The sequence below is a fragment of the Acipenser ruthenus genome, chromosome 6, assembly GCF_902713425.1.
Source record: "Acipenser ruthenus chromosome 6, fAciRut3.2 maternal haplotype, whole genome shotgun sequence".
NCBI classification, from domain to species: domain Eukaryota; kingdom Metazoa; phylum Chordata; class Actinopteri; order Acipenseriformes; family Acipenseridae; genus Acipenser; species Acipenser ruthenus.
Window position 1 is genome coordinate 82,135,012 of NC_081194.1, and position 13,293 is coordinate 82,148,304.

The window sequence follows — 13,293 nt, forward strand, 5'->3', positions numbered from 1 at the left end:
CACAGTACATTTAATTTTGATTGCAAAAGAGACGTGGATTTCAGAATATTTAACATGTCTACGAATTCCTTCCCAGGGCTACAAGCGTCCCATGGAGGGCATGTACGGCCCCCCAGCCAAGCGCCATGAAGGGGAAGTCTACAGCATGCAGTATGGCAGCCAGCACCCAGACATGTACAGCCAGTATGGCAGCAGCTTCTCTGGGCCCGAGCGGCGGCCCATTCAGGGACAGTATCCCTACCCTTACAGCCGGGACAGGCTGCAGATATCTGGGCAACCCCCCCCACAGCAGCACGGTATGCTGAGCAGCCCCCTCCAGCACACCTCCAACACTGGCACGGGCCCCCAGCAAAACACGTGGCCCTCCAGGACTGATCTGCCATATCCCTACCCCAACAGACAAGGACCCGGGGGATCCTCCCAGGGACCTGTCTACCCTGGTGTGGGCAGGGAGGATGACGGCATGGTCCCTGACCAGAGGCTAAACCCAGAGAGCCAATGGCCAAGTCACGTCAACCAGCGACAATCCCCCTACCTGCCCCCTTCCTCCGGCTCTCTGCCCTCCATGACCTCACGACCCCCCCAGCCCTCCTATCAGACTCCTCCCTCTATGCCAAACCATATCTCCCGGGCGCCTAGCCCTGCCTCCTTCCAGCGCTCCCTGGAGTCCCGCATATCCCCCAGCAAGTCACCCTTTCTACCAGCCCTGAAGATGCAGGTGCACCCCGCCCCCGCGTCCCACATCAGCGGCCCCGCGGCTCAGCCACCAATCGGCAGGCGTGACATGGGCTTTCCCCCCGGCTCTGCGGAGGCGACTCAGCCTGTCCTGAAGCCGCGGCGCAGGATCACCTCCAAGGACACGGGTAAGGATCCTTTCACTGGGGATCCACTGGGAATTCAAACTCAGAACAAGCAGTATGTGTGCAGAGTGCAACAAACAACAGATGTTTAGAATGTCCATCAGTCTGTTAATCTGCCCAGCTTCTGACCCTTTTGTTTTTTTTTACAAAGATAGTTGTGTCCAGTTTTTTTTAACTGATCTGATTTCAAATGCTTGTTACACAGAATAAAGAGGTTGAGTCCAGTACTGAGGGCATGTTTAAGAACACCCAGTCAGTGCTCTGAGAGCGCTGTACGTGTAGAATAATCTGAAGGAAAAAGCAGCAAAAAAAAAGTTAGGAAACCACTCAGCCTCCAAAATATTTGTCTGCATGGTGTCAGAGCTCTGGAGGAGGCCTCACTAAATTCAGAAGACTCAAACATGCAGGCTTTGGCTGTCTGACTCTTTCCATGTGAAGCTCAGATTTAAAGTTGTCTTGAAAAAATGGAATGTCCCAGACTTCTAAGAAATAAATAATAACTTGCACAGTTTATAAAACGTATGGATTACTTTCCAGCACGCACACTTAACTACTTTGTGTGTGTGTTTGTGTTTTCCTGTTTCTTCTCCTTAGCAACCCCAGAGGCGTGGCGTGTGATGATGTCTCTAAAATCCGGCCTCCTGGCCGAAAGCACATGGGCTCTGGATACCATTAACATCCTTCTGTACGATGACAGCACGGTCGCCTCGTTTAACCTCCTGCAGGTAAGGGATCCTTCTGTACGATGACAGCACGGTCGCCTCGTTTAACCTCCTGCAGGTAAGGGATCCTTCTGTACGATGACAGCACGGTCGCCTCGTTTAACCTCCTGCAGGTAAGGGATCCTTCTGTACGATGACAGCACGGTCGCCTCGTTTAACCTCCTGCAGGTAAGGGATCCTTCTGTACGATGACAGCACGGTCGCCTCGTTTAACCTCCTGCAGGTAAGGGATCCTTCTGTACGATGACAGCACGATCGCCTCGTTTAACCTCCTGCAGGTAAGGGATCCTTCTGTACGATGACAGCACGGTCGCCTCGTTTAACCTCCTGCAGGTAAGGGATCCTTCTGTACGTTGACAGCACGGTCGCCTCGTTTAACCTCCTGCAGGTAAGGGATCCTTCTGTACGATGACAGCACGGTCGCCTCGTTTAACCTCCTGCAGGTAAGGGATCCTTCTGTACGATGACAGCACGGTCGCCTCGTTTAACCTCCTGCAGGTAAGGGATCCTTCTGTACGATGACAGCACGGTCGCCTCGTTTAACCTCCTGCAGGTAAGGGATCCTTCTGTACGATGACAGCACGGTCGCCTCGTTTAACCTCCTGCAGGTAAGGGATCCTTCTGTACGTTGACAGCACGATCGCCTCGTTTAACCTCCTGCAGGTAATGGATTCTTCTGTACGATGACAGCACGGTCGCCTCGTTTAACCTCCTGCAGGTAAGGGATCCTTCTGTACGTTGACAGCACGGTCGCCTCGTTTAACCTCCTGAAGGTAAGGGATCCTTCTGTACGATGACAGCACGGTCGCCTCGTTTAACCTCCTGCAGGTAAGGGATCCTTCTGTACGATGACAGCACGATCGCCTCGTTTAACCTCCTGCAGGTAAGGGATCCTTCTGTACGATGACAGCACGGTCGCCTCGTTTAACCTCCTGCAGGTAAGGGATCCTTCTGTACGTTGACAGCACGGTCGCCTCATTTAACCTCCTGCAGGTAAGGGATCCTTCTGTACGATGACAGCACGGTCGCCTCGTTTAACCTCCTGAAGGTAAGGGATCCTTCTGTACGATGACAGCACGGTCGCCTCGTTTAACCTCCTGCAGGTAAGGGATCCTTCTGTACGATGACAGCACGGTCGCCTCGTTTAACCTCCTGAAGGTAAGGGATCCTTCTGTACGATGACAGCACGGTCGCCTCGTTTAACCTCTTGCAGGTAAGGGATCCTTCTGTACGATGACAGCACGGTCGCCTCGTTTAACCTCCTGCAGGTAAGGGATCCTCCTGTACGATGACAGCACGGTCGCCTCGTTTAACCTCCTGAAGGTAAGGGATCCTTCTGTACGATGAAAGCACGGTCGCCTCGTTTAACCTCCTGCAGGTAAGGGATCCTTCTGTACGATGACAGCACGGTCGCCTCGTTTAACCTCCTGCAGGTAAGGGATCCTTCTGTACGTTGACAGCACGGTCGCCTCATTTAACCTCCTGCAGGTAAGGGATCCTTCTGTACGATGACAGCACGGTCGCCTCGTTTAACCTCCTGAAGGTAAGGGATCCTTCTGTACGATGACAGCACGGTCGCCTCGTTTAACCTCCTGCAGGTAAGGGATCCTTCTGTACGATGACAGCACGGTCGCCTCGTTTAACCTCCTGAAGGTAAGGGATCCTTCTGTACGATGACAGCACGGTCGCCTCGTTTAACCTCTTGCAGGTAAGGGATCCTTCTGTACGATGACAGCACGGTCGCCTCGTTTAACCTCCTGCAGGTAAGGGATCCTCCTGTACGATGACAGCACGGTCGCCTCGTTTAACCTCTTGCAGGTAAGGGATCCTTCTGTACGATGACAGCACGGTCGCCTCGTTTAACCTCCTGCAGGTAAGGGATCCTTCTGTACGATGACAGCACGGTCGCCTCGTTTAACCTCCTGCAGGTAAGGGATCCTCCTGTACGATGACAGCACGGTCGCCTCATTTAACCTCCTGCAGGTAAGGGATCCTTCTGTACGATGACAGCACGGTCGCCTCGTTTAACCTCCTGCAGGTAAGGGATCCTTCTGTACGATGACAGCACAGTCACCTCGTTTAACCTCCTGCAGGTAAGGGATCCTTCTGTACGTTGACAGCACGATCGCCTCGTTTAACCTCCTGCAGGTAAGGGATCCTTCTGTACGATGACAGCACGGTCGCCTCGTTTAACCTCCTGCAGCACGGTATGCTGAGCAGCCCCCTCCAGCACACCTCCAACACTGGCACGGGCCCCCAGCAAAACACGTGGCCCTCCAGGACTGATCTGCCATATCCCTACCCCAACAGACAAGGACCCGGGGGATCCTCCCAGGGACCTGTCTACCCTGGTGTGGGCAGGGAGGATGACGGCATGGTCCCTGACCAGAGGCTAAACCCAGAGAGCCAATGGCCAAGTCACGTCAACCAGCGACAATCCCCCTACCTGCCCCCTTCCTCCGGCTCTCTGCCCTCCATGACCTCACGACCCCCCCAGCCCTCCTATCAGACTCCTCCCTCTATGCCAAACCATATCTCCCGGGCGCCTAGCCCTGCCTCCTTCCAGCGCTCCCTGGAGTCCCGCATATCCCCCAGCAAGTCACCCTTTCTACCAGCCCTGAAGATGCAGGTGCACCCCGCCCCCGCGTCCCACATCAGCGGCCCCGCGGCTCAGCCACCAATCGGCAGGCGTGACATGGGCTTTCCCCCCGGCTCTGCGGAGGCGACTCAGCCTGTCCTGAAGCCGCGGCGCAGGATCACCTCCAAGGACACGGGTAAGGATCCTTTCACTGGGGATCCACTGGGAATTCAAACTCAGAACAAGCAGTATGTGTGCAGAGTGCAACAAACAACAGATGTTTAGAATGTCCATCAGTCTGTTAATCTGCCCAGCTTCTGACCCTTTTGTTTTTTTTTACAAAGATAGTTGTGTCCAGTTTTTTTTAACTGATCTGATTTCAAATGCTTGTTACACAGAATAAAGAGGTTGAGTCCAGTACTGAGGGCATGTTTAAGAACACCCAGTCAGTGCTCTGAGAGCGCTGTACGTGTAGAATAATCTGAAGGAAAAAGCAGCAAAAAAAAAGTTAGGAAACCACTCAGCCTCCAAAATATTTGTCTGCATGGTGTCAGAGCTCAACCCCAGAGGCGTGGCGTGTGATGATGTCTCTAAAATCCGGCCTCCTGGCCGAAAGCACATGGGCTCTGGATACCATTAACATCCTTCTGTACGATGACAGCACGGTCGCCTCGTTTAACCTCCTGCAGGTAAGGGATCCTTCTGTACGATGACAGCACGGTCGCCTCGTTTAACCTCCTGCAGGTAAGGGATCCTTCTGTACGATGACAGCACGGTCGCCTCGTTTAACCTCCTGCAGGTAAGGGATCCTTCTGTACGATGACAGCACGGTCGCCTCGTTTAACCTCCTGCAGGTAAGGGATCCTTCTGTACGATGACAGCACGGTCGCCTCGTTTAACCTCCTGCAGGTAAGGGATCCTTCTGTACGATGACAGCACGGTCGCCTCGTTTAACCTCCTGCAGGTAAGGGATCCTTCTGTACGATGACAGCACGGTCGCCTCGTTTAACCTCCTGCAGGTAAGGGATCCTTCTGTACGATGACAGCACGGTCGCCTCGTTTAACCTCCTGCAGGTAAGGGATCCTTCTGTACGATGACAGCACGGTCGCCTCGTTTAACCTCCTGCAGGTAAGGGATCCTTCTGTACGATGACAGCACGGTCGCCTCGTTTAACCTCCTGCAGGTAAGGGATCCTTCTGTACGATGACAGCACGGTCGCCTCGTTTAATCTCCTGCAGGTAAGGGATCCTTCTGTACGATGACAGCACGGTCGCCTCGTTTAACCTCCTGCAGGTAAGGGATCCTTCTGTACGGTGACAGCACGATCGCCTCGTTTAACCTCTTGCAGGTAAGGGATCCTTCTGTACGATGACAGCACGATCGCCTCGTTTAACCTCCTGCAGGTAAGGGATCCTTCTGTACGATGACAGCACGGTCGCCTCGTTTAACCTCCTGCAGGTAAGGGATCCTTCTGTACGATGACAGCACGGTCGCCTTGTTTAACCTCCTGCAGGTAAGGGATCCTTCTGTACGATGACAGCACGGTCGCCTCATTTAACCTCCTGCAGGTAAGGGATCCTTCTGTACGATGACAGCACGATCGCCTCGTTTAACCTCCTGCAGGTAAGGGAATTACATGAAACACATTATAAAGTGGGCGGCACGGTGGTATAGTGGTTAGCGCTGCTGCCTCACAGCGCCAGGGTCTTGGGTCGAATCCGGCCTAGGGTACTGTCTGTGTGGAGTTTGCATGTTCTCCTCGTGTTCGCGTGGGTTTTCTCCGGGTACTCCGGTTTCCTCCCACAGTCCAAAGACATGCTGTCCAGGTTGATTGGTCACTCTAAATTGCCCTCTGTGTGTGTGTAGTGCCCTGTGATGGACTGGCGTCCCGTCCAGGGTGTAGTCTCGCCTTGCGCCCTGTGTATGCCATGTTAGGCTCCAGCTCGCGCCCCTGTAAAGGAGTAAGCGGTTAATGATAATGGATAGATGGACATTATGAAGTTTAACCCAACTGTATAAATGTGTATTTCCTGTATACATGTGTATTTCCTGTAAAGAGCTTTGACGTGGTATAGTACATTACAAGTTATACTGTTTATAAAACCTTTCCCATTTTTTTCCTTTTAGTTGCCTGGATTCTTAGAACTCGTGGTTGAGTACTTCAGAAAATGCCTGATTGAAATATTCGGCATCCTAAAGGAATATGAAATTGGTGCTCCAGGCCAGAAGGCTCTTCTTGAACCGGTTTCCATTAAAAAGGAGAACATTCAGTCTGAAGCGAGTGATTGCGGGACAGAGGAGGATAAAGCAAACTGCAAGGAGGAGCAGACTCAGGAATCGGATGAGCCTGAGAGATCTGAGATCGACGAGGAGGAGGAGGAGGAGGCAGAGGCAGAGGCAGAGGCAGAGGAACAGGAAGAGAAGAGGGGGGTCGACACTGGACAGGAGACCTTGGACAAGCCCGAGGAGAAGCCAAAACAAGCCAGCAAGTTCGACAAGCTGCCCCTGGAGCTGGTGGATGCAGAGGATGACTTTGTGGTGGAGCGTTCGGAGCAGCTGGGACACGTCCAGGAGTTCAGCAGCGGGCTCCTCCATTGGAAGATCGGGGGAGGAGACTCCACGGAACACATCCAGACCCACTTTGAGAGCAGGATGGAGGTGGCGTTGAGGGGGAGGCATGTGGACTCCTGTGCCAACCCAGGCTCAGAGCACAAGAAAAATGAGCAAGTGGAAATGGAGGAAGCAGTGTCAGAAGAGCAAGTGGAGAACAGCATCACGGCAACCATCGATGACGTGCTGAGTGCCCGCCCTGGAGCTTTCACAGAAGGCAATCTGTTTCCGACCTCCACACACCCTGACCAGCCGCCCTTACGTATCTGTCAAGCCAAGAGCCACGGAAACATCAAGCTTCTGGAAGACGAGCACAGGACTCGAGACGAGCTGCCTCTGTCCACCATCGCCAGCTGGCAGGACTCTCTCACCAAGCGCTGCATCTGCGTGTCCAACATTGTGCGCAGCTTGTCCTTTGTGCCGGGAAACGATGCTGAGATGTCAAAACACTCTGGGCTGGTCCTGATCCTGGGGAAGATGGTCCTTCTGCACCATGAGCATCCCGAGAGGAAGCGAGCCCCCCAGACCTACGAGACTGAAGAGGCGCAGGACAAGGGACTGGCGTGCAGCAAGGACGAGTGGTGGTGGGACTGCCTGGCAGTCCTGCGGGAGAACACCTTGGTCACCATGGCTAACATTGCGGGGCACCTGGACCTCTCTCTTTACCCACAGAGCATTTGCCTGCCCATCCTGGACGGCCTACTCCACTGGATGGTCTGCCCATCAGCCGAGGCCCAGGACCCCTTCCCCATGGCAGAGCCGAGCTCAGCCCTCACCCCCCAGAGACTTGCGCTGGAGACCCTGTGCAAACTTAGCGTCCAGGACAGCAACGTGGACCTCATCCTGGCTACCGCGCCCTTCAGCCGGCTGGAGAAGCTGTACGCCACCTTGCTTCGTTTCGTAGGAGACCGCAAGAACCAGGTCTACCGGGAAATGTCGGTAGCTATTTTATCTAACCTTGCCCAGGGGGACACATTGGCATCACGGGCCATAGCTGTGCAGAAAGGAAGCATTGGGAACTTATTAAGCTTCCTGGAGGATGGGGTCACCCTGGCTCAGTACCAACAGAGCCAGCACAACCACCTCCACATGGAGCCACCCAGCATCAGCATGATGTGCAGGGCAGCGAAGGCTCTTCTTGCCATGGCCAGAGTGGAGGAGAATCGCTCAGAGTTTGTTTTGTTTGAGGGACGGCTGCTTGACATTTCCATATCCTCTGTGCTGAACTCCACAGTGGCCTGCATCGTTTGTGAAGTACTCTTTCAGATTGGACACTTATGACAGCAGTGGGAGGCCAAGCATGTGTGAGTGGAGACACAAAAACAGGTCACATATAATTGGCTCTATATATTTTGTATTTATTATTATTATTAATAATAATAATAATAATAATAATAATAATAATAATAATAATAATAATAATAATAATAATAATAATAAAGAAGAATCTTGTACCTCTTTCACTATTACCATTTGGGAGCTTTAAAATCATTTGACAGCGTTGATATTTGCTGTGTCTCGCTGGTATTTGTGAGGGTTCCTCTCTCATTAATTTATTTTTAGATTTTTTTTTTATGTTTTTTTTATAAATGTTCATACAGATGTTTTGTTTTGTTTTCTTTAACATACATATTTATATTGTGACAAAAATTGTACAATTGAGTTCTTGTGTCACTTACAGAAAACAAATCACAATCTCTGATTGAGACAAGGAAATATGTGCACCTCCCAAATCGCTGTGCAACAGGGAAATAGATTGTGGGTTTATTCTTAGGCAATAGACCAATGTGTGCACCAGGGGGCAGTGTTGCATTGGCCTGGCAGTTAAAAAACCTATCTGGATTTTTTTAGTAATTCACTTCAATACTGTCATAGACACATCCCATTGAACCTCCTCAATATGAGGGTCTCAAGTGGTTTCTGAAGTCATGTTGTGTTTGTTTGTTTTGTATTGCCTATGGCTCATCGTGTGCAGAAGCTGTGCAGCCTCAGTTCCTTTCTTTTTTGTTAGTATATGACTTGTTTCTTTCTCACCCCCACCCTCCAAAGCTGTGCTTACTACAAAGTGATGGTAGTTTTTAATTGTTATTATTGTTATTATAATGATATTATTCTATTATTACTGTTATTAATGTTATAAATATGTTGTTATTCGGGCCATTTCTCCTACCCAGAGTCTTGCAAGAAGTCAAGCTCAGTGATCGAGGTGTGGAAGTGAGTATTAAATAAAATGAAGATTGCGGATCTCAAAGATTTCTTCAGTGATGCAAATCAGCATATTTCTACTTCAGATAATGTTGTTTTAAAATATAAACTTGATGTAAATTCCTTCTTTTCCTGTGGCTTAATGAATATCATGTATTCAGTATAAAGTTTATACTTTCTGTTCCACATGTTCAAAGTAAATGTACATTAAATCTTGTTACACACCTTGATGGGTGTTTTTGAATGCTTTGTCATGTTTATCAAACCGCTGGGCACTGAGTAACTCACTCAGTACTCACTTTTGCATTGCACTGTGGCTTTTCCCCAATCTTGACTCTATAAACCATACTGTACATGGCTAGTCCATGTTGCTGATGGTGGCTTGCTGCTTTCTGTAGATAGATGGATCACTTTTTGCACTGTATTGGTATACTCTTCACAGTAAGCACAATGGGAGAGGAGGCGACTAACACGCGCAGTACGTCTCTCCTTCCCCTGAGCAGCCACCTGCTTCCTGGTATATACTTTGCAGCAGTACAGTATGTGGAATTTCAATACCATCTACCTCAGACCATCTACCCACATGCAAATGCACATTACATAAGCTTGTTCATCAGTTACTGCATTCGACAGACATCCTTAAAAGAAACACTCACAAAAAAGCCACAGTACAATTATTTGCTCTCACAATAAAGCCATATTTTTGCATCTGATCCCACTACCTGCACCTATTACACCCCAGCACTCCCCCACACTGCAGGCTGTGGGAGATCCAGGGCCAGGAGTGTCACTGGAAGCCAAAGGCAAGGCGCTTACTAGGCTGCCAACAGTGGTTTTGGATTTTGTTTGTAACTACTGTATATATTTAGAATACTTGTGAACTCGTAGGCAATTCATTGTAATGAAAACACTTCATACACCATCCACATCATCACGTCAGCTCACCATCATCACTCCTACTGAACACTTTGTGCTTAAGTTTTGATTGAAAGTACATTTTTTGTTTTAATCTCTTATTTTAGCCCTTGCAATATTATCACAGGTCCTCATGTTCCTCTGTTAAAGATCTTTTGGTTCTTAGTCTGTTTTTGAGAGGCAGATATTTCAAAGACAGCTCTATAGATTCAAAGTTGCTGTTGTTTCCTGGTACCAGATCACTTCATGGGTTACACCGTTCACATGCACTGCAGTGCCTGGGACCTGATCACTTCATTGCAGTGCCTGGCACCTGATCACTTCACTGCAGTTCAAACGCACTGCAGTACCTGGTACCTGATCACTTGACTGCAGTTCAAACGCACTGCAGTGCCTGGGACCTGATCACTTAACTGCAGTGCCTGGTACCTGATCACTTCACTGCAGTTCAAACGCATTGCAGTGCCTGGTACCTGATCACTTCACTGCAGTTCAAATGCACTGCAGTGCCTGGGACCTGATCACTTCACTGCAGTGCCTGGGACCTGATCACTTCACTGCAGTGCCTGGCACCTGATCACTTCATGGGTTACACTGTTCAAACGCACTGCAGTGCCTGGGACCTGATCACTTCACTGCAGTGCCTGGTACCTGATCACTTCACTGCAATGGCTGGGACCTGATCTCTTCATGGGTTACACTGTTCAAACGCACTGCAGTGCCTGGTACCTGATCACTGCAGTTCAAACACACTGCAGTTCCTGGTACCTGATCACTTCATTGCAGTTCAAACTCACTCCAGTTGATCGCTCTGCAACCAGATCATGTGACCCACAGCACTTTACCAACTGTTTAGCATTGCATTTTAAAAGTACAGTAATCCATGGTGTATCCACCCTAACCGTTTATCCACCATGATCAAGCTCTTCAACACAGTGTGTGTGAAACAGAGAGAGAACCAGAACCAGGGCTGGATACCGAAGAGTGAGTAAGCAAGTCGAACAGAACCAGGGCTGGATACCGAAGAGTGAGTAAGCAAGTTGAACAGAACCAGGGCTGGATACCGAAGAGTGAGTAAGCAAGTCGAACAGAACCAGGGCTGGATACCGAAGAGTGAGTAAGCAAGTCGAACAGAACCAGGGCTGGATACTGAAGAGTGAGTAAGCAAGTCGAACAGAACCAGGGCTGGATACTGAAGAGTGAGTAAGCAAGTCGAACAGAACCAGGGCTGGATACTGAAGAGTGAGTAAGCAAGTCGAACAGAACCAGGGCTGGATACCGAAGAGTGAGTAAGCAAGTCGAACAGAACCAGGGCTGGATACCGAAGAGTGAGTAAGCAAGTCGAACAGAACCAGGGCTGGATACCAGAGTGAGTAAGCAAGTCGAACAGAACCAGGGCTGGATACTGAAGAGTGAGTAAGCAAGTCGAACAGAACCAGGGCTGGATACTGAAGAGTGAGTAAGCAAGTCGAACAGAACCAGGGCTGGATACTGAAGAGTGAGTAAGCAAGTCGAACAGAACCAGGGCTGGATACTGAAGAGTGAGTAAGCAAGTCAAACAGAACCAGGGCTGGATACCGAAGAGTGAGTAAGCAAGTCGAACAGAACCAGGGCTGGATACCAGAGTGAGTAAGCAAGTCGAACAGAACCAGGGCTGGATACCAGAGTGAGTAAGCAAGTCGAACAGAACCAGGGCTGGATACCGAAGAGTGAGTAAGCAAGTCGAACAGAACCAGGGCTGGATACCGAAGAGTGAGTAAGCAAGTCGAACAGAACCAGGGCTGGATACCGAAGAGTGAGTAAGCAAGTCGAACAGAACCAGGGCTGGATACCGAAGAGTGAGTAAGCAAGTCGAACAGAACCAGGGCTGGATACCGAAGAGTGAGTAAGCAAGTCGAACAGAACCAGGGCTGGATACCGAAGAGTGAGTAAGCAAGTCGAACAGAACCAGGGCTGGATACCGAAGAGTGAGTAAGCAAGTCGAACAGAACCAGGGCTGGATACCGAAGAGTGAGTAAGCAAGTCGAACAGAACCAGGGCTGGATACCGAAGAGTGAGTAAGCAAGTCGAACAGAACCAGGGCTGGATACCGAAGAGTGAGTAAGCAAGTCGAACAGAACCAGGGCTGGATACCGAAGAGTGAGTAAGCAAGTCGAACAGAACCAGGGCTGGATACCGAAGAGTGAGTAAGCAAGTCGAACAGAACCAGGGCTGGATACCGAAGAGTGAGTAAGCAAGTCGAACAGAACCAGGGCTGGATACCAGAGTGAGTAAGCAAGTCGAACAGAACCAGGGCTGGATACCGAAGAGTGAGTAAGCAAGTCGAACAGAACCAGGGCTGGATACCGAAGAGTGAGTAAGCAAGTCGAACAGAACCAGGGCTGGATACCGAAGAGTAAGCAAGTCAAACAGAACCAGGGCTGGATACCAGAGTGAGTAAGCAAGTCGAACAGAACCAGGGCTGGATACAGAAGAGTGAGTAAGCAAGTCGAACAGAACCAGGGCTGGATACCGAAGAGTGAGTAAGCAAGTCAAACAGAACCAGGGCTGGATACTGAAGAGTGAGTAAGCAAGTCGAACAGAACCAGGGCTGGATACCGAAGAGTGAGTAAGTCAACACCACCGACAGCCGGAGTTCGTTTATTATTGAACAGAGAATATTAGTTCAGAGATTGCAGATCCCACCAAAGTTTTCGTACACTGTGTTATATATGCTCGGTGCGCTGCCATTGCTGGTAGTGTCACGTGAGCTGTTCAGTGTGTTGATATGTAAATAAATCCTGTTCAATTGAGGGGGGCGAATCAACTTCAACCTCCGTCTCGATCTCCTGCCTGTCACTCAGCAGCGAATGCACGCACTCACACAGCAGAGAGCTACCCTGTCACAAGCATTAATACCCTGTATCTTTCTAAACAAGGAATTTAGGGGAGCTCCCTAATAAAAGCTGAATCTCAAAACAATAATTGTGTGAATATAGTAATTATTATTATTATTATTTATTTATTAGCATACGCCCTTAGCCAGGGCGCCTTACAATTGTTACAAGATGTCATTATTTTTACATACAATTACCCATTTATACAGTTGGGTTTTTACTGGAGCAATCTAGGTAAAGTACCTTGCTCAAGGGTACAGCAGCAGTGTCCCCCACCTGGGATTGAACCCACAACCCTCCTGTCAAGAGTCCTCTCCACACCGCTGCCCTAATTGTTACAGCTGTGTTTAACGGTATTTAAAACAGGATTCATTCAGCCGACTTTTAACATATCCACCCTTAGTCTGGTCACACCGCAGCAAAGGTCATTCAATATGATCGAGACAGCATTCAGAACTGGGCAGACACATGGCAAATGACATTTAATAGAGAAAAGTGTAAAGTATTGCATGCAGGCAATAAAAAT

The 13,293-nt window shown here is 49.8% G+C and overlaps 1 protein-coding gene across 1 annotated transcript in view; it reads left to right on the plus strand.

The window, feature by feature from the left end:
* The window catches only part of LOC117410998 (AT-rich interactive domain-containing protein 1B-like), a 245,014-nt gene extending 235,808 nt beyond the window's left edge, over nucleotides 1–9,206 (plus strand). Inside the window, exons 20-22 of the mRNA XM_034017988.3 lie at nucleotides 77–863; nucleotides 1,455–1,585; nucleotides 6,289–9,206. Of these exons, the coding sequence (XP_033873879.3) occupies nucleotides 77–863; nucleotides 1,455–1,585; nucleotides 6,289–8,052 (2,682 nt within the window). The 3' untranslated portion in view covers nucleotides 8,053–9,206. The remainder of the gene's footprint in view (nucleotides 1–76; nucleotides 864–1,454; nucleotides 1,586–6,288) is intronic.
* Nucleotides 9,207–13,293: the final 4,087 nt, after the last annotated feature.